Source organism: Taudactylus pleione, unplaced genomic scaffold (genome assembly GCF_031769625.1).
Source record: "Taudactylus pleione unplaced genomic scaffold, aTauple2 ptg000016l, whole genome shotgun sequence".
Classification (NCBI taxonomy): Eukaryota; Metazoa; Chordata; class Amphibia; order Anura; family Myobatrachidae; genus Taudactylus; species Taudactylus pleione.
This window is the reverse complement of record NW_028284418.1, coordinates 485383-510769: the sequence shown is the minus strand read 5'-3', so window position 1 is coordinate 510769 and position 25387 is coordinate 485383. Positions and strand designations below refer to the sequence as shown.

The 25387-nt window shown below is 45.8% G+C and overlaps 1 protein-coding gene across 4 annotated transcripts in view; it reads right to left on the bottom strand.

Annotated features, from left to right (window-relative positions):
• The window catches only part of ENDOV (endonuclease V), a 109492-nt gene that overhangs the window by 29853 nt on the left and 54252 nt on the right, over window positions 1–25387 (bottom strand). The window contains exon 8 of one of the 4 annotated variants that reach the window (XR_015878432.1): window positions 16828–17091. The exons of 2 other annotated variants lie outside the window; for them this stretch is intronic. Coding sequence is in view for 1 of the 2 variants with exons in the window: in XM_088472825.1 (XP_088328951.1) it covers window positions 17017–17091 (75 nt within the window). In the remaining variant the exon portion in view is untranslated. Of the gene's footprint in view, window positions 1–16601; window positions 17092–25387 lie in introns of those variants that run through there. One more of the 4 variants, XM_088472825.1, reaches the window with a different exon arrangement.

Sequence of the window (25387 nt, the reverse complement as noted above, 5' to 3'; positions counted from 1 at the left end):
TAATTGAAAATCATGTCATTATGCCCCTATCCCATCCATTTCACTAGGAAGTGGGTGGGATGCAGGATGAAGCCCTTGGGGGGTCGGGGTCCGTAGAACTGCACAAAAATCTGTGTGTTTCCTGGATTTGCAGAAGAGTGTTCAGTTATGGTGCAGTATCTACACCATAACTGGTGCACAGTGCACATAATCCACAACTGGCAGGAGTCAGTGCTTTATTTACAACTAGTAAAAGAACCCTCTCTATACTTCTATGCGCTGCCCCATCCACTCATCCGCCCAGGCTCTGGGTCGTCTCCCTGCTCTAAGCTCAGCCCCATACTTACAGCATTCCTGGTGGTGTGTTCCTTGTCCTCCTCCTCTCCTGCTAGGCTAGGGTCTGCTCCATCTCCCTAGCAGTGGGAGCCGTAGGGTCACAGCCTAAGGTGCACTGCGGATGCATGTTGCAGATGGGACAGACCGTGATGAATTATTATATACTGTAGATTACTATCTGTCCTGAGCCAGGAACTACAGTGCTTATAATGACCAACTGCCCAGAGACAGGAACTAGTGCTGTACCTGTGATTACCAACTGCATGGAGTCAAAAACTAGCACAGTTCCTGTACTAATTAACTGTCCAAAGCAAGGAATTAGTGTTATGATTGCAGTTACCAGCTGCCCAGAGGCAGGAACTAAGGGCCTGATTCAGACCCACTCGCGAGCGGCTGTCCGCTTGCAAGTGGGTCGATGGTCTGCACTGAGCATGCGCACGACGGAGGGAGCTCCGTCGTGCGCATGCGCCAGACGCGACGAGCGAAGGACTTTCCTTCGCTCGTTGTGTCTGATCAAAGGGGGCGTGCTGTCGATGTTGATTGACAGCACGCCCCCTTTGGTGGGCGTGCCTCCCTGACGGGGGCGTTCCCAAGGGAACGCCTCCCGTCAGAAGCCGGCCCACTGACATCACTAGTGATGTCAGTGGGAGTGATTTTGGCTCTGATAGAGCCAAAATCACTCCGGGCCTTGCGGTTGAAAACCTCAACCGCAGGCTCCGGCTCGCAGTTTCGATGGTCGCGATGGTCACGACCATCGCGGCCATCAAACTGCACGCTCGTATAGGCTGTGGGTGGTGACCCACAGCTATACGAGCGTCCAGGAGGACGCTCCATAGTTATGGAGGACGGCCCTCATTCAGAGCGTGTGCTCTGCTCAGAGCGTACGGCTCTGAATGAGGGCCTAAAACCGTGTTAGCAGTCATTAACTGCCCAGACCCAGAAAGTAGTGCCAACTAGCAGTTATCAACTGCTTGCAGTGAGGATCTAGCTCTGTGTCTGCAATCACTGTGGTGAGAGCTAGTGGGTGGGTTGTGGAAAATACCAGTTAAGTCCGTCTGAAATCCACTCTTACCAATATACGTTAGGAGAGACACAGTTCTCCAATGCAGCTAAGTTGGTTGTCTATGCACTGCTTGGTACTTTAACCCCTTTGCCTATTTGGCACTTTTTGCTCTGGTCACATTCCAACGTCAATATAATTATTTATGCAGTAGCCACACTCAGGGAGAACATGACTACTAACCGGTTTCAATTGTTATTCATCTACATTATCAATTAGGTATATCCCCTGGGAGCTCTTTTAGGATGGGTCATCTTCACATTCTTTAATTTCTCAATATACAGCGCTGAATCAAATGTTGGTGCTTTATAAATAAAAAGTAATAATAATAATTAAGATTTATTTTTTAAGCAATGGAATTTTCTTAACCCACTACCAATATAACAATGGGTTTCCCATACCACCATATGAGTGTCCTATAATAAGGCAGTTTGTTGAGCTTCCACAGACACTGCACCTGATACTTTGGCCTAACTCAGTGGTTCCCAAACATTTTTGATTTGCAGTGCCCTGGAGCATCAGCATTTATATGGCACCCCTAGGCCAAAAGTTTCTTATTTGATGTTTGTCAGCCACCAGCACTGGCTTTGACTATTAGATTGACCATAAAATAAATCCAGAGGATCCCTCTCTGAAAAAATCCTTGACAGAGTAGCCCATAGGCTACTATAGGCTAACGAGATCTTCAGATGGTATTAGCTGCCAAGGCCAAGCTTTGTAAATCCGAAAAGCATAGCAGCCAAAATAGAAATCTATGGGGGCTGCTTTATGGTCGGAAAAGGAGGTTACACCCCAGGAACCCTTATTTGTAGGTACCTCACAAAAACAGGTGCATATCAGTGGCATCACTATGGGGGGGTGCGAGCCGCACCCACGTGTCACCCTCGGAGGGGGTGATACCAAAATGCCGGTTGCCCCTACTCCTGTCACAGAAGGGGAGCTGACAGTGCAGGCACAAATATCCGGGGGCAGCCTAGCATCTTAGGGGACATTGAGCACGCCCCAGGAGTGATGCAATTGCGATTTCCCATGAGACCACACCCATTTATATTAGGCCACACCCTTTTTGGACGCACGCAGCTCTGCAGGCGGGGTGGGGGGATGGATGAAGTGCACACTGGACCAGTGTTGCCTCTGAGGGATATTAGCAAATATTGTTTAATAAATATGCCCTTACTCATAGAAAACTTGCACCCTGATTCCACAGCAGCCCTTTTAATATACTGTATCTGCTGTAATGAGGCAAAGTAACACTTTTATAGACATCTTAAACATATTTTAAAGTCTAAGCACAAAAAAGTCTGTCACATGCTGTAGGTGAGTTACAGTGTTTAGTCTACACTATACTTGGATTATATATATTTTGTAACTTGATCACAAAAACCGACATCAGACAAATTTCAAGGTCTGAATTATTACACAATATGTACTAACTTTTCCCTGTGCATCTGACAAAGATAACATGTTGGAAACTGTAAAATATACACATAAGTGTTCTCACCAGCTCAGACATTGCATACTTTGGCAGAGACGTTAGAGATTGTAACGGCACTAGAAATGACGTCTCTCTCACCCTGCAATGATCTCATTGACTCTCTCAGTGAAGGTTGGACGGGATTCAGAACTTGCTGGGTAGCAGCTGGGCCGTGATCTCAGCTATTTATTCCCCTTCAGCATGGCCCATACTGGGTGTATAATCAAATACACTGTGTGAATGCAGCACACAGAATAACAGTTTATCCTGTGATTTTACTGTTTTCATACCAGAGAGCAAATGTTTCACTTACTGTTGAACATTTTATTCTCTTTCATATGTATTAGTATAAAACAGGCTAAAAGCTATAGAGAAGTGCATTGAATGAGACAATGTAACAGTATACACTCAGCAGGGAAGCATAATCAATAAAGTAGTGATAGAGTGCAAATCATATAAGAAAGAATTATGGAAACAATGAAAGCAGCGCTAGAGAATACTGAAAAGTGTATAACAGCTTTATCGAATAATCACATATATAAAATAACAGATTACATACATTCTAAAATATGAAATAGATAAAAAGAGCAATATAATAATAATAATGAGCAGCAGTATGGTAATAGAATTACCCTGAGACACTGTTCAGTCACAATTAAGCCCAAAGCACTGATATAGGGTGAAGTAGATGGAAGTCCAGCAAGTAGATGAATGGAGTATAATTACCCACTGTGAGGAAATGTTCCAAGGATAACCTTAATTAGCGATGGTCCCACACTGAGGAAATTCCAACGCAGAGGAACGAAGCCTTGTAGTGGTGAATGTGCTGGGAGCAATTCGCTCAAAATCCAAAAGCCAAGGAGTGTGCCCAGGTAAAACCAGTGCTTGGTAGTACTTGTAATCCGGTGGCAAATGTCCAAGTGATCTCAGGGTACGCAGACCTAAGCGTTTCGTTACCTTGAAAAAGCTGCCCAGACGTAACGAAACGCTTAGGTCTGCGTACCCTGACATCACTTGGACACTTGCCACCGGATTACAAGTACTACCAAGCACTGGTTTTACCTGGGCACACTCCTTGGCTTTTGGATTTTGAGCGAATTGCTCCCAGCACATTCACCACTACAAGGCTTCGTTCCTCTGCATTAGACTTCCATCTACTTCACCCTATATATACACGTGATTATTCGATAAAGTTGTTATACACTTGTCAGTATTCTCTAGCGCTGCTTTCATTGTTTCCTTCTCCACATTTCCGAGAGACTATCTCTATTTTGCAGCTGCTTGGAGCAGCATCTCATGACAACGCCTTTCTATATTCATTTATAGTTCCTTCGCCAAGAAAGAATTATGGGTCTGATTGAGCAAGGATCGCAACTGCTAATACGCACGTAATCGGCCGATTGTTGCATACTGTGCATGCATCGCAGTGCGCTGCGAACCGGCCACTGCGATCGCAGTGACTACGCAGACCCATTGCAGAGTGATTGACAAGAAGTGCCGTTTGTGGGTGGTGGTCGGCGAAACGCAGGCGTGCCAGTGCATTTGAACGCCGTTGCAGGGGTGTGCATAAATTATTCACTGTGATGCCTTATGCAGCTTCAGTACTCATAGCATGCGACGTGGTTAGCAATTTCTGAGTAAGGTCAGAGCTTGTGCAAGTGTGCGTGAGGCTGCGATGGTACTCGATGTTACCGATGGCTTTGCAGTCTTGCTAAACACTACGGATGTGTGTAAGGTAAAGTGGGCGTCCTTGTTGTGCTGCGGCGGCATAGTGATCGCAACTGATTAGCATACTATCGCAGTGAGACTGCGTCTGTAATCGCTATTGCAATAGTAGTTGCGATCCTTGCTGAATCAGGCCCTATGATTGCACACTGAAAAGTACAATATAACTGCATGCCAAAAATATTATAAGGAGCGTTTGATTAGGGTCAGAGAATGTTCTTATCATCAACTGTAATCTCTGTGTGTTCCAAGTTCTACAATGAGCAAGAATAAACATCTGTGGATTATCATATCAATGGAATGGTAATAGCAGCACAGAATATTTAAGGGTGCACTAATGCAATGGGAGACAGTGATCTGTCAACTTGTGTATTTGTGACAGTGAGATCAAGACTGTATGTGACATGGAGCCTGATTCAGAGATGGACACAGTGAGCATTGGTTCTGCGTCTTCGGCATATATATAATATATATAATAATGCATAATATGTGGTAAGGCAACACGAGAAGTCTGTTTAAAGAAGACGCCTCCTGCCAGCATCTGTGGTCCAAGTGCTGCGTCCGAAGACGCAGCATCGCATAACCATTATGACCATTGGGCGCTGTAATCGCCCACCTGCGTAAGCTTAAAACTTACTCAGAATGGGCAACTAAACTGCTCAGCCGGGGTCAGGAAGTCTGCATTAAAGACGCAGACCATGGCCCCAGCATTCACAGAATATGGGGGTGACAGTGCGCCATCTCTGGGAACACAGGCCGGATCCACCCACTCCTCGCCCCCAAACGGCCGCAGCCTGTCAAGAAGGCTGCAGCTCTGGGGAACTGCGAGAGATCTTCCAGTTGAAGACCAGCACATGTGCAGTACAGATCCAGCACATGTGGCAATTTTCTAACATCGGAGGTGTACGCAAACCATTCGGTTTCTGTACATCTCTGAATGAGGCCCATGGACTGTATCATGATGTAACAGAGGAGAAAGCGGGTCCCTCAGAGTTATGTAGTAGAAGGAACAGGTCCTACACCAGGGCAATGTAATCATGTGAGGCCGCTTTCACACTAATGCAGGATAATGAATGTACAGTAACAGTATGTTCAGTTTAAAATACCGGTACTTGTTATGCTTTATTTTATTCAGTGGGTAGTGAAATAAAAACATAGAACTACAATATTTCCAGACAGGAGATCAGCCCTAGGATATCCGAGGAAAGGCAAGAGAACAGCTCCCCACATTAGGATATGCTTTGAATGTAGTCCCTCTCCTGAACCATGGTAATATCCGTTTAGCATTTCATATACACATTTCATTACAAAGGAAGAGCATTTAATATCAGTGTCAGCTGGGGAGAAAAAAAAATTCAACAGTGTCTATGGAACAACTGAGGAAGATGCAACAAAATCGCTTTAAGCAGATTACAAACATCTTATTTTGCATGAGGGGCTTTATGTGGAAATAATCTTCTCTAATCCCCAAAAGACTGATTCTATTTTAGCCTTACTGCTGACCATAACTTGAGGTGGGTCCCTGACAACCTGACTCTTATTCTAAAGACTGTGCAGTGTGTACTGTACATGTTTTTCCATACAGACCATGAAGAAATAGCACCACCGGGTCACCTATATGATCCCCCAAGACTACATGGTCAGAATACTGTGTATAAAGTAGGGAGAGGTACAACAAAATCCTCCACAGATCATTTACGATTGAAGTTAATGCTATACTTCAGCGTTTGTAGCTTCTATATTATATCATGCAGACAGTTTTATGATTGAATAAAAGTTATTATATGCACTGTAGGAATTCAACAATGTTTTCTTTACTTGATTCTAGAATGTGGATTTCATTGTAAAAATAAAAACTATCTTAGAAGGAGCAAACATATGGGATCCTCTATTCAACCAAACTGTTCTGAAGACCAGAATGTGCTATGGCACTACATACTGTACGTTGCAATACAAAATTAGGATTGATCACATCTGTACTGAATAAAAACAAAAACATTGTGTAGAGTTAAAATGGACAATGTTTCCTTAGACTGTACTGGCAACTTAGGCAAAGTACACATCAGAGGGTTCCAGTCAGTACATCTACATTAAAAAGGCTGACAAGGTCTAGATAGACACCACATGGTAGACAGTCAATATATTGACAGGGACAGAGGACCTCATTCGGGGTCGGTCATTGCGGCCGCACGGTCGTACGCCACCGATGTTCGCTAAACAGCGGTCGACCATTTTTGTGTCAACCTTTTGTACCAGTCTAACTTCATTCATGTCGACCTATTAGCTGTTTACCATGTGGGGTCTATCTAAACATTGTTTATCTTTTTCATGTAGATCTTTTAAACCAAACCCCACATCCGAACAAAGACGCAATAGACGTTCCAATTTCCCTTCATCCCAGAACACACGATATAGAGCATACACACTGTACTATGTGCACCACATTTTTCAGAACATCTTCCCATCTGACGTGCAGCACATCAGATGTGAAGGTGCAATGAACAACGCACGTGAATGGTGATTGAGCATACACACTGGGCTCGATTCAGACCCGCTCGCTAGATGTGTATGCAAATTCATCAAGGCAGGCGATCGTACGGCAAGGCATTAGCACACCCACTATGTCTTGCCATGCGATCGCTCTGTGTATGCAGACACTCACCAGCCTGTCTGGAGACGCCCACTTGAGCATGTCATCTCCAGGAAGTGTATGCAACCATCGGTAACATCGAGTACCATCGGATGCATACACAGCACTTGTTGTTGGCCATACCCTACCGCAAGCACTTCAGTGTAAAATACAGCCAAGTGACGAGTACTATGACGCTGCGTCTTAATTATGCACGCCTCTACAACAGCATTAAGACGCTCAGGCACGCCTGCGTTCGCACCTCCACTCCCGTTTCTAGCGGCCAGCCTGTCATCACCCACAAACGGCTTCTCCTGTCACTAACTCAGCCGGGCTGTCTATGCGCAGCGAGCGAACGCTTCCCAATCGCTCGGACTGGTTCGCGCATGCGCAGAATGCAAACGTCGGCTGGCTGCGTGGCTTCTTATCGAGCGGGTCTGAAATCAGGCCCACTATGTGATGTGAATGATAGGTCATTCCAATTTGCCTGAAAACTACATATTGTCCAATATGTCGCCTAATGTGTACCCGACGTTAAACTTTGCACCTTTTGTTTAGTAAAAATACTGACAAGAAGTATCCTGCCTAAGCTAATCCACTTCATTTAAACCAGTGATTTTCAACCTTTTCAACTCGAGGCACACTACACAAGATTTTAAAATTGCCAAGGCACATTATCTGGCTATGTGGTGTGCGTGACCAATGAAAACATCGGCTCCCACATAAAAATATACACACATAATGGCCTCCACAGGAATAAAACACACTACATTGGCCTCCTCAGGAATAAATCACACTACATTGGCCTCCTCAGGAATAAAACACACTACATTGGCCTCCTCAGGAATAAAACACACTACATTGGCCTCCTCAGGAATAAAACACACTACATTGGCCTCCTCAGGAATAAAACACACTACATTGGCCTCCTCAGGAATAAAACACACTACATTGGCCTCCACAGGAATAAAACACACTACATTGGCCTCCTCAGGAATAAAACACACTACATTGGCCTCCTCAGGAATAAAACACACTACATTGGCCTCCTCAGGAATAAATCACACTACATTGGCCTCCTCAGGAATAAATCACACTACATTGGCCTCCTCAGGAATAAAACACACTACATTGGCCTCCTCAGGAATAAATCACACTACATTGGCCTCCTCAGGAATAAAACACACTACAGTATAAGTGGCCTGAGCTGACCACCGCGGCACACTTGACAACCGCTCGCGGCACACTAGTGTGCCACGACACAGTGGTTGAAAAAAGCTGATTTTAACAGAAAAAAAACTCACGCTCTCCATACAGGACTACTGAGCTCTTTTACTGACCTACAATGTTTCATTAGTCATGGCAGCTGCTCTCATAAACTTGTCCTGTGCTAGAAGTCTTTCCTCCTACATTATAGAGATGTCTTGTCTTGCCATCACTGATGTATAATACAAAATACTCTTTCAACGCCTTACATACTTCAGCCTTCCTAATTCAGCATCTCCACAATTAGCTGAGGCATGTGGATTAATCACTTAAAATACATTGATTATCCTCTGTCACTGCACTATATAACTACATATTTGCAGGTAGCTGACAAAAAAAAAGAAAAAGAAAAAAAAAGGATACGCACAAGTAGGAAACACTAAGCCATACATGCTGACTTTCTGGCTGCCAGGTCGGCGTTGTAGGGGGCATGGCGGCAGCAATGGTGGGCGGTGTGGAGGTGCAATTGCGTCATAGTCGCCCCGCTATACAATGGCATTGTAAAGCAGGGGACGAGCTACGATGACGCAAATTGCTTTATCCCCCCCCCCCCTCCGGGCCACCAACTCTTAAGTGGACGGCTTCCAGGGGAGAGAGTTTCCTTCGGTGGCCATCTGAACTGGGAGACTTGCCCTCTCTTGCAGGGGAGCCTCCATCCATTGTGGGAGAGTCAGCAATTATGCACTAAGCTCATGTGCTGACTGAGCAAATAACATTCCAGCATGGTCAGGATAGGCTCAGACTGGGCCACTGGGAAGTCGGGTAAATCTCCAATGGGTCCTCCTGCTTTGAAACTCCTCCCACTTTGACTGGTGGTCAGGGCCATGCAGGGGCAGACTGATTCTATGGGCAGGGCCACAATCAGTGGTTACGCGCAACATATATTATGGGGCAAAAAGTGATAAGGTATCTCCAGGCCTCATCACCGACAGTAGCGATTCCCCCCTTCCCTCAGCTCTGGCAGCCGCAGGCCACTCCCGTCCTCAGCAGTGGCAACATAAGGAGCCCATCATCAGCAGCAGGACCCCAGTGGCTCCCCCTGCATCCTTAGCGACCCCCATGTCCTCAGCACCAGCAGCATAGTTGGACGGGTGGGACCTCATCTCTCTGAGGGTCCCCCAGACCAGCTGTACTTCCTTCCTCCCCCAGTACGACCCCACCTTCTGCCCCTTCACCACCAGCTGTCCCTCTACCCATCTATCCCCCCCCCTGTCCCATTTCCCCTCTCTCTGGCTGTCCCTTTGTCTCCTTTCCCAGCTGTCACTTTGCCACCTTCTTCACCTGTCCCACTGTCCCTCTTCCTGGCTATCCGTCTGCCCCCTTTCACGGCTGTCCTGTCACCTTCCATGGCTGTTCTTCTGCCACCTTCTACTGCTGTCCCTCTCCCACTTTCCCCACCTGCCCCTTTCCACTGTTGTCCCTCTATCACTTTCCCCACCTGTCTCTCTGCACCTCACCCAGGTGTCCCTCTGCCCCACTGTCATTTGTACCTTTGCTCACTTTTCCATCTGTGCCTCTGGGGCCTATTCATAATCGTATTCAACCTTGCAGTGGAAATATTTAACACCGAAGCAATTCAGCATTGCTCCGGTGCGGGGACAGCTGCTCTGAAAAGCAGCAGTCCCAACAATTAGTAACACTGCTACAGAAGTAGCAGCGTTACTTACCTCCCCCAGCGGCCGGCTTCTGTACATGCGTGACCTGAGGTGACATATGCGCAAAGCCGCTGGGGAGTCAGTGAGGACGTGGCAGAGGGATCCGCTCGGATCCCTCTTCGCAGAACTCCTTCCCATAGGAAGGAGCAGGGCTCCAAGAACAAGCGCCATCTAAAGACGAAGCTTGTTCTCGCAAGCAAACCCAGAAAACTTTACGTTTCGCAGTTTGCTGAATATCAGGTGGTCCTATCAGACCCCTGATGATGAATGGCCCATTAACAGTGGCGTATCTATAAACGGTGCAGTGTGTGCAGGGCACACGGGCCCCCGGGTCCAGGGAGGCCCCGCACCGCACACCCTGCACCCATATTAGTTTAAACTTACCTGTCCGTGGTCCCGCGTCAGGTGTCAGCGCTGCTCAGATCGGAAATGGCCACCGCAGTAAATTTTTCTGGCGTTCTGCGGATGTACAGACACGTGTCAGTCGGCTGCCGGCCACCGGGGAGAGAGGAGGGGGCACCGCATGGGGAGTGCACACGGGCCCCCTCCTCTCTTAAGATGCCCCTGCCCGCTAACAAATATGTGGAAACTAGCGTTTCTGCATGATTAACAGGCCATTTTAGTTATCATCAATATGCCCCTCTGTCCCCCCACACATCTATTAGACTAAATTGGGCATTATGCTGTCTGACAATGTATAACATTATATTTCCTTTGTGGAATGGTCACGCCCCTCCCGTTAATGACCATACCTACCCAGTGGTTGGTCACACCCCTTCAGCAGGCACCTACCTCTGCATTTCCCTGGTGGGCCTTTAATGCCCCAGTCCGACACTGGGTCAGGGTTAAGCATAAAGGTGCATACACACACAACAATTTTTTGAACGATTATCGCTAACGATATCGTTTATCGTTCAATCGTTGAAAAAATCGTTAACTTTCTGAGTTAAAACGATGAATGATTATCGTTCATGCGCGTTCACGTTTGTAGTTTAGTCAGACTGACCAACTCAACGATTTTCAGTAAGGGAATATGCAAAAATAGTTTGTAGTTCAAAAACATCGTTCATTACACTTTAAAAAAATCTGACAGAAAATCGTTCATAAAATTGTTGGTAACAAAATCGTTGTGTGTGTATGCAGCTAAAATGTTGAATCCTGATTCCCTATGATTATGGCTGCTATATCTATAATAGAAGACATCTGATTGGGGTGCGTACACTGGGCCCGATTTAGACCCGGACGCTATTTGCGGACAGTCGTTCAAAAAAAGGGGCCCGCTATTTAAATTGTGAGCTTGCTCATAGCGGTTTGTTGACGCCTCTATGTCTGAGCGAGCGAACGAAAAATCCGCTCGCTATTTTGTAAAGACGCCCCTTTGCCGTTAGCATCACACGTCATCTCCGGTATTTATTTGATTAATCGGGTACATCGAAAGGCATCTGAACTGCTTGCAGTGCTTGTGGTAGGTTTTTCCTACCACAATCACTGCGAGCAGTTCAGGCTAAAAGACAACCAAGTGACGTGGTCGATGACGCTCCTTTACTAATTATGCACTTCCATTAAACGCCCTTTTTACCGTTAGGCATGCCTGCGTTCTTATCTCCACTCCCCCGTTTTCAAGCACCTTCCCGTTACCACCCACAAACGGTACATTCTGTCAATCAAATTAGCAGCCCCTCGCTGTTTTGCGAGCGCTCGATTTCCGACCGCAATGTCTGGTTTGTGCATGCGCAGTTGTGCGAACATCGCTCAGAGGGAACGAGCGGCCGCTTACGAGCGTCTCTGAATCAGGCCCACTGAACTGATTGTCATGTTCATGGAACCAAATTGAAATGAGAGGCCTGATTCGGAGTCGCACGCACTGCCGATGGTGGGCGCAGTCGGGGTTTTCTTTGGCTACTCTGCACATGTCTAAGCCGCACTGTGTCCCGATTGTATCCGTACACAGTCGCAGTTGCGTTTTTATACGCACGCACAGAGAAGTATATTGAAACTGTAATAGACATTCTTAAGTGGTGACAGGGAGGTCACACGCACGGAGATGGTCTGTATCATGGGCATGTTAAGGGAGTGTAGCGGGTGTGTTGGTGAAAGGGGCTGTGTGCACAGACGCTTAACTGCTGGGATAGGAGGCCATACTCGGACAGAGAAACTGCACCTGCCATAGGGTTGGTGCAAGTTTCAATGGTCCGTCTAAGTACAAACCAATCGGTAAGACAAGGGGATGTAGTCGGCACCCCGGTAGTCACATCCCAGCTGCTGACATGCCGACGGTGAGTAATAGGCTTAAAGTTAGAGTATGGGTTAGGGTTAGGCACTAGGGAGAGGGTTAGGCTACAGGGGGGGTGGGAGAGTTAGGGTTAGGTTGCGGAAAGGTAGCATTAGCATTAGGCTGTAGGAAAGGTGGGTTAGGGGTACTTACCTGCATGTGTCGGGGTTCTGACTATCGGAATACCGCTGTTCTAACCACCAGGATTCCATACCCAACCCATTACAAGGTACAATGACACTGAAAGTCTTAGGGCCTCATTCAGAGGCGGTCGGAGGATGCAAGCGGTCGCTCAGAAACTGGGCGGCCACTTGCATCCTGACCACCCGCCTCTGTTGCGGTCGTTAACCCACAGCTCTAACGACCGCTCCGGTGATGGTCGCGATGGTCAGAGACCATCGGGGCTTATGACGAGACCCTAGGGTAGGGTCTCCCTTGTCGTAAGCCCTGGAGAGCTTCTGGCTCTGTCTGAGCCGGAAGCTCTCCACTGACATCACTAGTGATGTCAGTGGGGCTGCCCCCAAACGGTAGGCGTTCCTATGGGAACGCCTCCGTTTGGGCTGCCACCCCCCCGGCCCGCCTTCCAAACGGGGCGAGCTGTCAATCAACAGACAGCTCGCCCCCTTTGGATCGAGACCCGCTACGACCGGCGCAGTCGGTCGTAGCGGGTCTCACGCATGCGCACGACGGCGCCGTCGTGCGCATGCTCTGTGGGGGGCCATCGACCCGGTCCGAGCGCATCGGCGCTAACGACCGGGTCTGAATGACCCCCTTAGTCCTTGCACACTGATAATTACGGAAATACACCATGGAAAGACTTTGTAGCAGAATTTGCATAAAGTTGCAGATGGGCGACCGACAATAGATGCAGCCGTGACCACTTCTGACTCCACGTGTGGTTTGTGATGTGGCGCTTTATCCTGCTGAAAGTAGGCAGAGTATGGGTAGCCAATTATTTTTTCTCTTGTGCACACTATGCAACCATCATGTAGATCACTGGCAGTTCAAGTGACATCTTCAGAGGAATGAATGGACCAATATATCTTGTGGTCTTTCGGTTGAGCATACACACTGCACGATGTGCACCACATTGTTCATGACATCTTCCCATCTGACGTGTAGCACATCAGAAGTGAAGAAGCGTAGAACGACACCCGTGAACACACAACTGAGCATGCAATGTGGACGTATGTCATTCCAAATTGCCTCAGAACGTCAATTCGCCCAATATATCGCTTAATGTGTACCTGGCCTTACTCTTTTCCAACATTTTGGTGTATGCTGCCTCCTCCCCCCCTACCACATTCCTAAACATATTTATTATTATTTATTTATTAACAGTTATTTATATAGCACCAGCATATTCCATTGCGCTTTACAATTATGAACAAAACTACAATAAAACAAGAGGGTAATAACAGACAGACACAGTGATAAGGTGGCCCTGCTCACAAGTTTACAATATATAGAGAAATAGGAATTTGATACATGAGAATAAGAGCTACTGTATATAGTGTAAATGGTCCAGTCAAACTGCAAGGGTTCTTGATGGGCAATATGATCCAGTCACACAACAATGTTGGCCTGAGGTCAGTGGGTTGTGTGAGTGTAGAAAAATAACATAGGTAAAACTTATGTGGAGACTATATAAAGGGGAGCTAGCTGGGCAGAATAATCTATGGAGGTTATGTGGGTGGTTCTGGAGTTTGATTAGCTTGTAGGAAGAGGTGAGTTTTCAGGGAACACCTGAAGGTTTGGAGACTAGAAGAAAGTCCTGTTGTATAAGAGAGGGCATTCCACAGGGTGGATGCAGCATGAAGAAAAAAAAAAAAAAAGTCCTCTAACAGTGAATGGGAGCAGGTAATGGGTGGGAATTAGAGATGCAGATCTTGGGCAGAGCGAAGGGGTTGAGTTGAGAGATATTTTGAGATAAGTGAAGAGATGTATAGGGGTTGAGTTGAGAGATATTTTGAGATAAGTGAAGAGATGTATGTTGGTGTAGTCTTGTTTATTAGTTTGTATGTTAGCAAGATTATTTTATATTGGATTTGATAAAGATACTGGCAGCCAATGTAAAGACTGACAGAGCAGAGCAGCAGCAGCAGAAGGTATTGTGAGGAAAACCAGTCTAACCAATTCATTCAAAATAGTTTGTCGGGGTGAAAGTCTGGTTAGGGGAAGTTCAGTAAGGGGGCTGTTGTAATAATGTTAGCGAACACAAGGCCTGATTCATTACGGATCACAACTGCGATTACAATAGCGATTACGCACGCAGTCTCACTGCAATTATATGCTAATCCTCTGCTATCACTAATGCGTCGCAGCACACATAAGGACGCCCACCTTACCTTACACACATCCGTAATACTTAGCAAGACTGCAAAACCATCGGTAACATTGAGTACCATCGCAGCCTCACGCACACTTGCACAAGCTCTGACCTTACTCAGGAATTGCTAACCTCATCGCACGCTGTGAGTACACAAGCTACATATGGCATCGCAGTGCAATTTTATGCGCGCCCCTGCAACGGCGTTCAAACACACTGGTACGTCTGGGTTTCGACGACCATCCCCCGTCACCACCCCAAAACAGTACTTCTGTCAATCACTCTGCAATGGGTCTGTGTAGTGACTGCAATGGCAGTTACGATCACAGTGGAGTGTTCGCGCATGCACAGAACAAAACAATTGGAAGATTGCGTGCGTAATCGCAGTTGCAATCCTTGCTGAATCAGGCCCACAATTTGTGGCATTATAGGACTGCCACAAACACTAAAATCTGCAATTAAAAACCCACAAAATTGGGACAAATTTAACATTTGGGTGCAGTCAGATAGCGGTAGAGCCTCGTCATCCCAACCCAAAAGCTGCCATTCCTGGAAATGTATTGGAAAGACTCACTGAACAATACTGTAGTGCAGAGAATGCAAACAAAAGTCAGAGTCCCTTTATGGGCCGAATTCAATTAGCCGTAAAAAGCCGAGGTCGGTGAAAAGCGTGATGATTTCTCATTCCCCTGTTTGGACGCAATGTTTTTACCATGCGCGTCACCTCTTTTCTCCCTATTCAATTCCAAAATAGGCGAAGACGCGGATAGGTGAATGTAGTAAATAGTGAAACTAGCAAAAATTACAGCATATTTTTTGGGAAATCAGTCTGTACTCCAAAAATATATTTTGGAGTCTCTAAAGTGGAGATTTAAAAAATCGTAAAAATACACCTGCAGCAGCCTCCTTCAATCCTAAAAACACCTGTCTCAACCTCATAGCCCCCCAAAAGGAATCAGTATGAAATACCGGTGGCTAAACTAGCCGCCACTGGTTCAAATCCCGACGCCGGCTGGTAAGTACCCTAAAAGCCCTCCCTTTAGGGTGCCTAACCCTAAAACTCCAGGGGTGGTGCCTAACTCTAAGTCCCCCCCTGGGGGGTGCCTAAACCTAACCTCCCCTTCCAGCACCCTAAACCTAACCCTCCCGGGGGGGCCTAACCTTAACCTAGCCCCAGGGGTGCCTAACCCTAACCCCCCCACAAACCTAAATCGCTGCACTCCCTAAACCTAACCCTTCCCCCCCCGCGGTTAACGCTAAGGACGCCCTGGACTTACCTAGTTCGGGATGTCGTCCTTCAGCATTCCGGCATCGGGATTAAGATAGGCGTCGGTATTTCGACATCTATGTTAAGTCCCCCGTCTGGCTTCTTCTGTCAGGATATAGACCGGCGGCATTTAGTCCGCCGGTCTAAAAACTGCATCCCCCACAAAATAGTCATTTTCAGGGTGTTTTAATTCTTTATTTTTATGCCTTATTAGTCATTGGAGGGAGAGGGGGGTGACCTAAGGGTTCTGACCAAATCCCCACATTTGTACCCCAAAATAGAGATTTTGCACCTCATTTCGTCTGCCTCTGGGTGGAAAAACTTATTCTCCTGTTTTTGCCTATGGAGTTTTAGCAAAGGCGAAAAAGTCCTGGAATTGAATAGGGCGAAAAGCGGAAAACAGGCAAAAAGCGCCAGTCAGCGAAAACTGTTCCCCGATCGCGGTTTTTCGCCTCTACGTCCCTAAGGTGGGAAAAGTACAGCAACAGTAAACGTAATGCATTAGCAACTTTTGAACAGAACAGTGTAATAATTATATTATAGAGTACTATATCATGCATTAAAGCACAGTATCACACCTATACACATAATACACACCACAGCAAAGGCAACACATGACATTAGATGAATGCATGCAGTGACTTGTACACAGTGATACGTACAGTAGTACAAGTGTAATGGAGAATAGACCGGAGACCACAGCTATAACCAATAGATCAGAACTTCATGCACGTCAAACTCACTTTACCAGACTCTACTTACTCACAGCCAATCCTTTCAAAAGCAAAAAATGTGCAACACACTTACAATCTGTAAAATAGACATGAATACATACATATACTGAGGAACAGTATGGAAACGATTGCTGCACAAAGCACATGTACTGTATATTTGTCCATCTCTGCTCCTTGACACACGAGCGTTCCACCTCTCCTATCACAGCATAACCAGCATTCCCAGAACAGGAAACTGGGTCACCGATCTGACAGAGAGTTTTCTCAGTCAATTATCACTTCCGCAGGCCTCATTGTTGCCACCAAACACAGTAAAATAGTGATCCCAGCATATCTCCACAATGTAACTTAATTGTCAGTTTGACCTGTGGGGAAATTATTGATTCATGTTAGGAAACACAGGGGAGCGAAACATGAAAGCATGCAATGCAGAATCTCATGGTGCCAGAGGCTGAAGTAACGGACATCATTCAGAATTGGCAACATGAAGGAGTATTTTTCAGCCGCTCTGGCTTGTAAACAAACATATAATGGATGAATAGCATGCAGGTTGTTCTGTAGACACATCCACGAGAGCCTTTCAAAGAATAACCCTGTTATAGCAGCACCTGTCCCCAACATTGCTTAATTACTGACCATGGTATTATGTATCTGTGTCTTTACTATCTAATTATTATTCTGATGCAGATAACTTTTTATCCTCTGCTGCCCCCTGCTGTGTGTTCACCTCATTTTCATCTTCAAACTCTTCCGATGCAACTATAGGGCAGAATTTCTCCACTCAGGTACCTCCGGCTCCAACAGATCCTATTTTGTGTCTTTCCATCAGTGAGAACATATGGGATAATTACTGATTCAGCCAAATAAATTTACTCAACTGCATATGATAAAGGAAATCCCCAAAGCATGACCTGTTTGGGTACTTGATGAGCAGAGTCCAAAAGCCCTGTTACAATGTTTTGTAGTAAGGAGGTTTAACTAAATCTAGACTACTGGTCAAAAGTATTAGACTACCCCCATTTTTCCGGTTTTTATGGAAATTTACAGTTGAATGCCTCAATGTAATCTGAAATTAAATCATAAAAGAAATAAAAATTTTTTAACAAAATGTAATCTAAATTTGTTACTGATCAAAATAACCACCTTTTGCAGATATAACTGCAGAACACACTTATGGCATTCTTTCAACAATGAAAAATAAATATGGTCAGGGAAGTTCTTCCCAACACTGTTGCAGAAGTTCCCACAAATCTGTTGCACTTGTAGGGTTGTTTGCTTTCACCCCACTGCCCAATTCATCCCTAACCAGCTTAATGGGGTTTAAACCTGGTGCTGGACCTGATTTCAAGCCCTTCATCCAGTTCTTTTTCTGAAAGGTAGTTCTATCATACAATTAAGGTATGTTTTGGGTCAGTATCTTACAGTAGGATGAACCCTTGACCAACTAGGAGTAGAATAGAGGGTGTTGCGTGGTGCTGCAAAATGCTATGGTAGCCCATTTGGTTTAATCACTCTGCAAGTCGCCAACTTGGAATCCAGAAAAAGAGCCCTGACCATCACTTCCTCCTCCATGTTTGACAGTTGGAGTCACAGGGGTTTATTTACTAAGCAGCAGCTTGTTAAAGCTGCCGCTTCTCGATGTATTTAAAAGGGCAATGATGGGAAATATTTTTATACACAAATCGATTGCAAATTGCAGAATTGCTGCAACCAATTGCTGATGTATGGGGGCCTTTACATTCTAGCACTAGTTTTTATTTTTAGAGGAGACCCTACACTATTACTCCTCCTGATTGTACTGCTGCCATGTTTTTATGCTACGCAAGCAGGGCACTCTGCATCAGCCGTGAAATGTTTAGACATCAACTACAGTAAGCCAGAGGAGGTTATGACTGTATGACACATATGTGAGGGGTTCGGAGCATTTATTAGACAGTCTTGAGGCTGGGTAGACACTAAAAAGACAGGCAATCGGGACAATGGTCGGGAGAATTATCTTTGTCCCGGGCCATTTGTGATTGCCCATACACACTGTCCAATTCAATGAACGATATCTCATTCCATCCTTCATTAAAGTGCACCACCTTGTACACGATATCTTCTGATTTGGCCGTGCTGTACGGCCAAGCAACAGATATCGTGTATGACCCGCAGGAGCGCTCAATTGAACATACACACTGCACGATATGCACGATTTGTTGTTCCAATTTGCCTGGAAAAGACAAATCGTGCAGATATCGTTATAGTTTGTACCAAGCCTTAGACATTCAAAACATAGGCACCAAGGGGGCGATTCAATGGTTTTAAACGTGGTTATTTCTTTTGGGCGCCCGACGGAGCAATTCAATTGTTGCTCCGTTCGGGCACAAATAGCCTTGACTGAAAACATTTCAGTGGCAAATGCAGGATTTCTACAGCGGGGTTTCCAAATGCATGATTTTAGAGTAAGTGTGGCCAGTCCATGAAAAGCACTAAACCAGCATTAATATGCGTCATAGAAAGGGTATTGTGTTATAATTCCAGCATAAACAGGACCAGCGATCACAGTAAGCCATTAGATGTGCCAGTAAGGCCATCCTGCCTGAGCTAAAAGTTTTTTTATTTCAGATGTGGGCATCATTCCAGAGCATGGGAGCAAGTCTGGGGGAGCAGCAGAAGAACCTAGAACTGCCCTGGACATATATGTACAAATTGTTCTCTAGCAGTGCACCCCTTACCTGTGCACGTTTTCCAGATCTCCTAGTTGGTGCACATGTGTATTTATTATTGGCTGACACATGTTAAAAGATCCACAGGTGGTGGTAAATATTTCATTTGTGATACTGAAGAGAACCTGCAGCACTAGTAAAATTATATTATATTACTATTTCTATTGGTACTGGTGTGGGCTGGGGAGGGGGAGTTTCCAAGCAACCGTAACCTTCCCTCCCCCCCCCAGCGTTTGCCTATGCATTTCTGCTTGCAGCCTCCCAAAGTGGTGAGCAGAAATGTGTGAAAAGTCGGCACTTTCGGCACCCAAAGCATTACTTTAGACAGGTTTAGCCGCTTTGCGCGGCTAAGGCATGTGCTTCTGGACGCGCACTCGCACCCTAACTCTGGAACAATTGAATTGCTCCAAAGGGCGCCCAAAACACAATTGAATTACCCATAATATTCGACAGGTACAATATTTAGATAACCAAAATGTCGACATGGACTATATTTTGACAGTCAATATGTAGACCAGTGGTTCCCGAATTTTCTTTGAACACGGCACCTTAGAGCAGGGTATACGGCCAGCAAGATGATTTCATCAGGCCCGGCCAGCTGTGGCTCTCTCCCCCTCAGTGGCAGCAGAGTCAGTGCTGTGGGCGTGCAGGACTCAGCAGCAGACAGCGGCATGCAGGGCTCTCTCCCTTTCAGTGGCAGCAGGCAGCACGATTGGGGTGTATGTAAAGGAAGGTTTGTCATCGGGCTGGTTAGGTCACAACAGTGCTGGACTGAGAGGACCCCAGGGCTGCCTGTCACACGACCAAAGGGACTGGCCCTCCAGACTCTGCCTGGTGACATACAGACAGCCTCTCCCTACTCTTTGCTGCAGAGCCCACAAAAAAGTAAGTGTGATGGTGGCCCATTTGCCAGTGTATTCAGTGTATTGCAACACTGGTTTCATCTATCAAGTTGAAAATAAATAATTTGAATTGGTCCTGGACCATCAACCTGTGGCACCCCTTCAAGTGCCCTGAGGCACCCCAGGGTGCCACTGCACCCAGTTTGGGAACCAATGATGTAGACAGTCGAAATGTCGACAGGTACATAATTTAGACATGTACAGACATTCAATATATAGACAGTTTGAAATGTTGACTGGGTCAAAATATTGACAGTTATGATTTGTCTATATTTTAAATGTCGACATTTTAAGGTCAACAACCAAAATGTAGTCATTGTTAATATGTTGACCAATCAAAATGTCCAGAGAGCTAAATAATAAATAACTAATGAATCCAACAGATAGTGTCCCACTGAGAGCTGCTGTGAAACCACACAGGCCAGCATGCCCTGCCACAGATTTGCTTCTGAAAGTGTTGCAGGGCATGCTGGCATGTGTAGTTCCAGAGTAGCATACATTAATTGCAGTGGCCATAATTGCCGCAGTCGCTAAACCTTATTACAGTCGTGATGATGTTGGTGCATGCTAAAACTGTTGAAGGGCATGCTGGCAATATATGCAACCGTAATTACTACGGCTGCTAATCCAGGGGCGAAATCAGAGGTATGGGGGCCCAATAGCAAATATCAATGGGTCTTCATATGCACCAATCCCCCTTCCCCGCCCACGCATACCCCCACACTACTTATCTTCCCCTGAGCCTGGCGTGCCAGTCCATCTCTCCTTACTGAACCTACTGAAGCTGGGAGGAGGTGTGGCCGTGGTCGGGGGATGTCATAGCCACGCTTCCTCTCAGCTTCTTAGAGAGCCGATGTCATTTTTAATCAGGCGCTGGTTGGGAGCCAATCGGAACTCGCAGACCAGCAGCTGTTGTGGATTGGCTGCTGGTCCGCGAGTTCCAATTGGCTCACGATCAGCTCCTGATTAAAAATGACATCGGCTCTAGTGAACTATAGAGGGTGCAGGAGGTTGCTTGCTGGGCTGGAGGGCCCCCTAAGCCATTGGGCCCCATAGCACCACTTGCACCCTCTATAGTTACGCCAGTGTGCTAATCCCCTTCATAGTATCGCTAAATAAATGACAAACAACGCATGTACACCTGACTATATTTTGACTGCAGGTTACAATATTGTGTTGTGACCTATATTATCGACATTTTATCTGTTTATATTTTGATTTGGTCAAAATGTTGACATGCAAAATATAGACATGCTTATATTATAAATGTTGACATTTTGACAGTCTATATTTTGATATGGTCAAAATGTCGACATTCCTATATTTTGAATAAAGGGTAAACCACTATACGTGCAGTTAACGATATTGTTACTGGAACCTTCTAACTGCAATACTAACTTGATATTAATTTAATATAAGTCTATACTCATGTCTGTTAATATTGAAAGTCGGTGTATGTTTTGTTCTGGTCTTTTTTTCTTGCAACTAAAATGTAATAGACGGTAAATAATATAGGCTTCGTCCAAAATATAAAATGCTATGGTCCGTTTGTCATTTTTTCTTAATAGAAAAAAATTAAAACATGGTTTTCATGTTCCTGCAACCTTCCAACATTATTTAAAGGAACAGACTGATATTGCTGTTGGCATGCCAATTATAATCAGGCTAATACTACTGTTGGAAAGTTGCAGGAACATAAAGACATGTTAATTTTATTAATTATTAAGATAAAATAAACTAACCATAGCATTTTACATTTAGGACATAGCCTACACTATTACTGTCTATTACATTTTGATAGCGGAAATAAAATTGCAACTGCAACGCTACTGTAATCAGACTGACTGCAATTCATAACTCTTATGATACTACTGTCATATGCTAATTGCAATTAGACTGTAAAATACTTTTTTAACAGTTTCATTACAATAAGCATATGAAGGGTAGTATCACCCAAGTTGCTAATTGCAATCACTATGACATGACAGACTCCCTGTTTACTGGGCACCATTAGTTGTCGATATTTTGACCATCGACATTATGACTGTCTACATTTTGGTTGTCAACCTTATAATTTGTCTATATTTTAACTGTCGACATGTTAACCGTCATCTGTATGACCCTGGTTGTCCACATTTTGACCATGTCGACATTTAAATATTGTCTATGTTTTGACTACATCCCTCTGTGAGGTGTTCATGAAGAGTCATATGAAACAAATAGCACCACGATATTCCACTTCCCAGCATTTCATCTCTAACAAAGATCCTGAAAGGGTTAACAGAGCTGAGCAGCGCCCATGATGGAAAGCAGCCGTAAGACACAGCTTAAGAAGCTTACATATAACAAGATTTTCCAGTTACACAACGCCTCCACAGGTCTGTTATAGTGCTTCTAGGAACACACGTTTACACAGATAGAAATAAAGAAATAAAGATGGTTACTTACATGTAATAGGTCACCTAAATAAAAGTTAAATTAAATGTGTTTTTAAAACCTTTGACAAACTCAATAGTAATTTAGATTTCTCACACCCTCCAGATGTTCCAGTATGACCTGTTCTATCTGTGAAAAACACTCTGCTCCCAAACGACACTCTTTCTTGACTTGCACTTACTGGTGTGGAGTTAGATAACTCATGTTTGAAAACATCTTTTTCATCAATGAAATAATTTAGAACAGGTAACTGCAATGATGGATTGCGAGTAGGATATGTTATGGAGTAGTCTGTACCCAGCGAAATGGAAACGATGGAGGGTCCGACTTGGGTCAGTGTATTACATCAGCAGATTGTATGAGATAATTATCATCAAGGTAATTGACAGCAAGAGTTTGCCATGACATTTGGCATGGCAACATAATAGACCCACAATCAGCTCAAGACACGTTCTAGCAGTATAGCCACACAGAGGGCGCACCAGTCGGACCACCCACTACAGGCACAATAGATGATGTGAGCGGCTCTGCTGTCTGTTGGACATCGGCCACCACTTCTTTTGCTGGCCTGTAACATCCAGGTCCCAGTGTTTATTTTTCTTTTGTTACTGTTCGGTGTGGTTCAGCATATGTCATGATGTCTCCACATTGTGCTGCCGAATGGAAAGTGAGCCATTAAGTAAGGCAGGCTGGCACTGGGCAGCCAGAAGGCAAAGAAGGAGGTAAGTATGGGTTGGGGTGGGTGGTCAGGGGTGCTGGAGAGGCAGCAGGGGCGGTTAGGATTTGGAGTGACACAGAATGAGGTTGAAAGTGACACAGGGAGCATGAGGTTGGAAGAGGCACAGGGGGCATGAGGCTTGAAATGGCACAGGGGCATGAGGCTAGAAGTGGCATGGGGGCATAAGGCTGCAAGTGACACAGGTATCAGTCTCAACAGCCACTGGCGCTGATCTTTTGGCTTCCAGTGACTGCGTAGTGTCTGAGAGGGTTCCCCCACTGTGCTAGTTTGGGGTACTCACATCAAGTGGTAAAGTCACTTGCCACATCTAAGGGGCGTAAACTGGAATGGGGGCAAGTAATTGCATGTAAGCCCGAAAAGAGGTCACTAGAAGTCCTGAGGGTTACAATGCTTGCAGCGTGGTCTTGGGATGGGGGAATATAGACAACTAAAAACATTACTTTAATTCAGTATTCACACAACCAGCTACAGAATGGTGGACTTTACTTTGATGTACAACAGAGTATTGAAAGTATGCTACAATTTGTGTTGGGATGTGCAATTTGCATTAATAATGCTAGTGATTTCATCCTTTCCCTTAAGTCCTTCCTAACACATTTAACAGTGTGTAACCTAATCTATCTAGTTATCTAATTGTGGGAGCATGTGTGGCACTACTGGTGGCATAAGGAGCACTATTGCGGGGACATATAAAGAGCACTACTGTAGCAGCATATAGAGACCTAATCAGTGGCGGGCTGGGCCGGGGGGCAGGGTGCCATGTGCCCCCCTGGGCCGCAGCGTCATGTGGGCCGCGGGCAGTCTGTGTCATTGTGACACAGACTGCACCGCGTGTGTAGCGCTGACCAGACGGAGTTCGGTCAGCGCTACACAAGTGACAAACACACCGCCGCCAGAGCCGGCAGCTGTGTGTTTGTTGTGATCAGCAGCCAATGAGAGTCTGGCAGACTCTCATCGGCTGCTGCTCCCACTGCCAGAGCCGGACATCTTCCGGCTCCCGCAGTGGGTAATGGGAGTGACGCGTCACTCCCATAATGCAAAGCGGCGGACGGAGGAGCTGATCTCGGCGGTGGGACCAGGAGCAGGAGCGGGTGTCAGGTAAGTGGTTTTTTTTTTTTTTATATTATGTGTGTCTACTGCGGGGGGTCTGGCACTATAAGGAGGAGATCACTACTGGGAGCACTACAAAGGGGGGGGGGGGGGTGACTACTACTGGGGGCACTACAAGGGGGGTACTACTACTGGGGGGGACTACTACTAGGGGCACTACAAGGGGACTACTACTAGGGGCATTGCATAGGGGGGAGGGGACTACTACTAGGGGCACTACATAGGGGGGAGGGGATTACCACTGGGGGCACTGCATCGAGGGACCACTGCTGGGGGCTCTATATAAAAGGGCAATAGTGGGGGTACTGCATAGGGGGAAGACTACAACTGGGGCCACTATTTAAGGGGCACTGCATAAGGGTTACCACTACTGCGGGCACTATATAAGGGGCTTACTACTGGGGGCACAAGGGGCACTGCATAGGGGGGGATCACTACTGGGGGCACTACTCGAGGCCTGCATAAGGGTGTCCTCTCCTGAGGGGGGCGCAGTAGCACGCACGTTCTTTCGGGCACCCTGGCTACACGCTACTCCTCTGCCAGGGCCGCCTGCATGCATTTGCCCCCCAGGCTAAAATTTGCCAGCCAGCCCCTGGACCTAATATAGGGGCATATTAACTCTTTATATGGGGTACTAGTGTGGGAACATATGTCTGTGTATATGGAACCTTCGTATGTATTTGTTTCTCTTTTTTTAAATGTTTTTAATTAAAAACAAGTAAATATTGTGTTTGTTAATAATAGAAGTATTATTGATAAAAGTGGT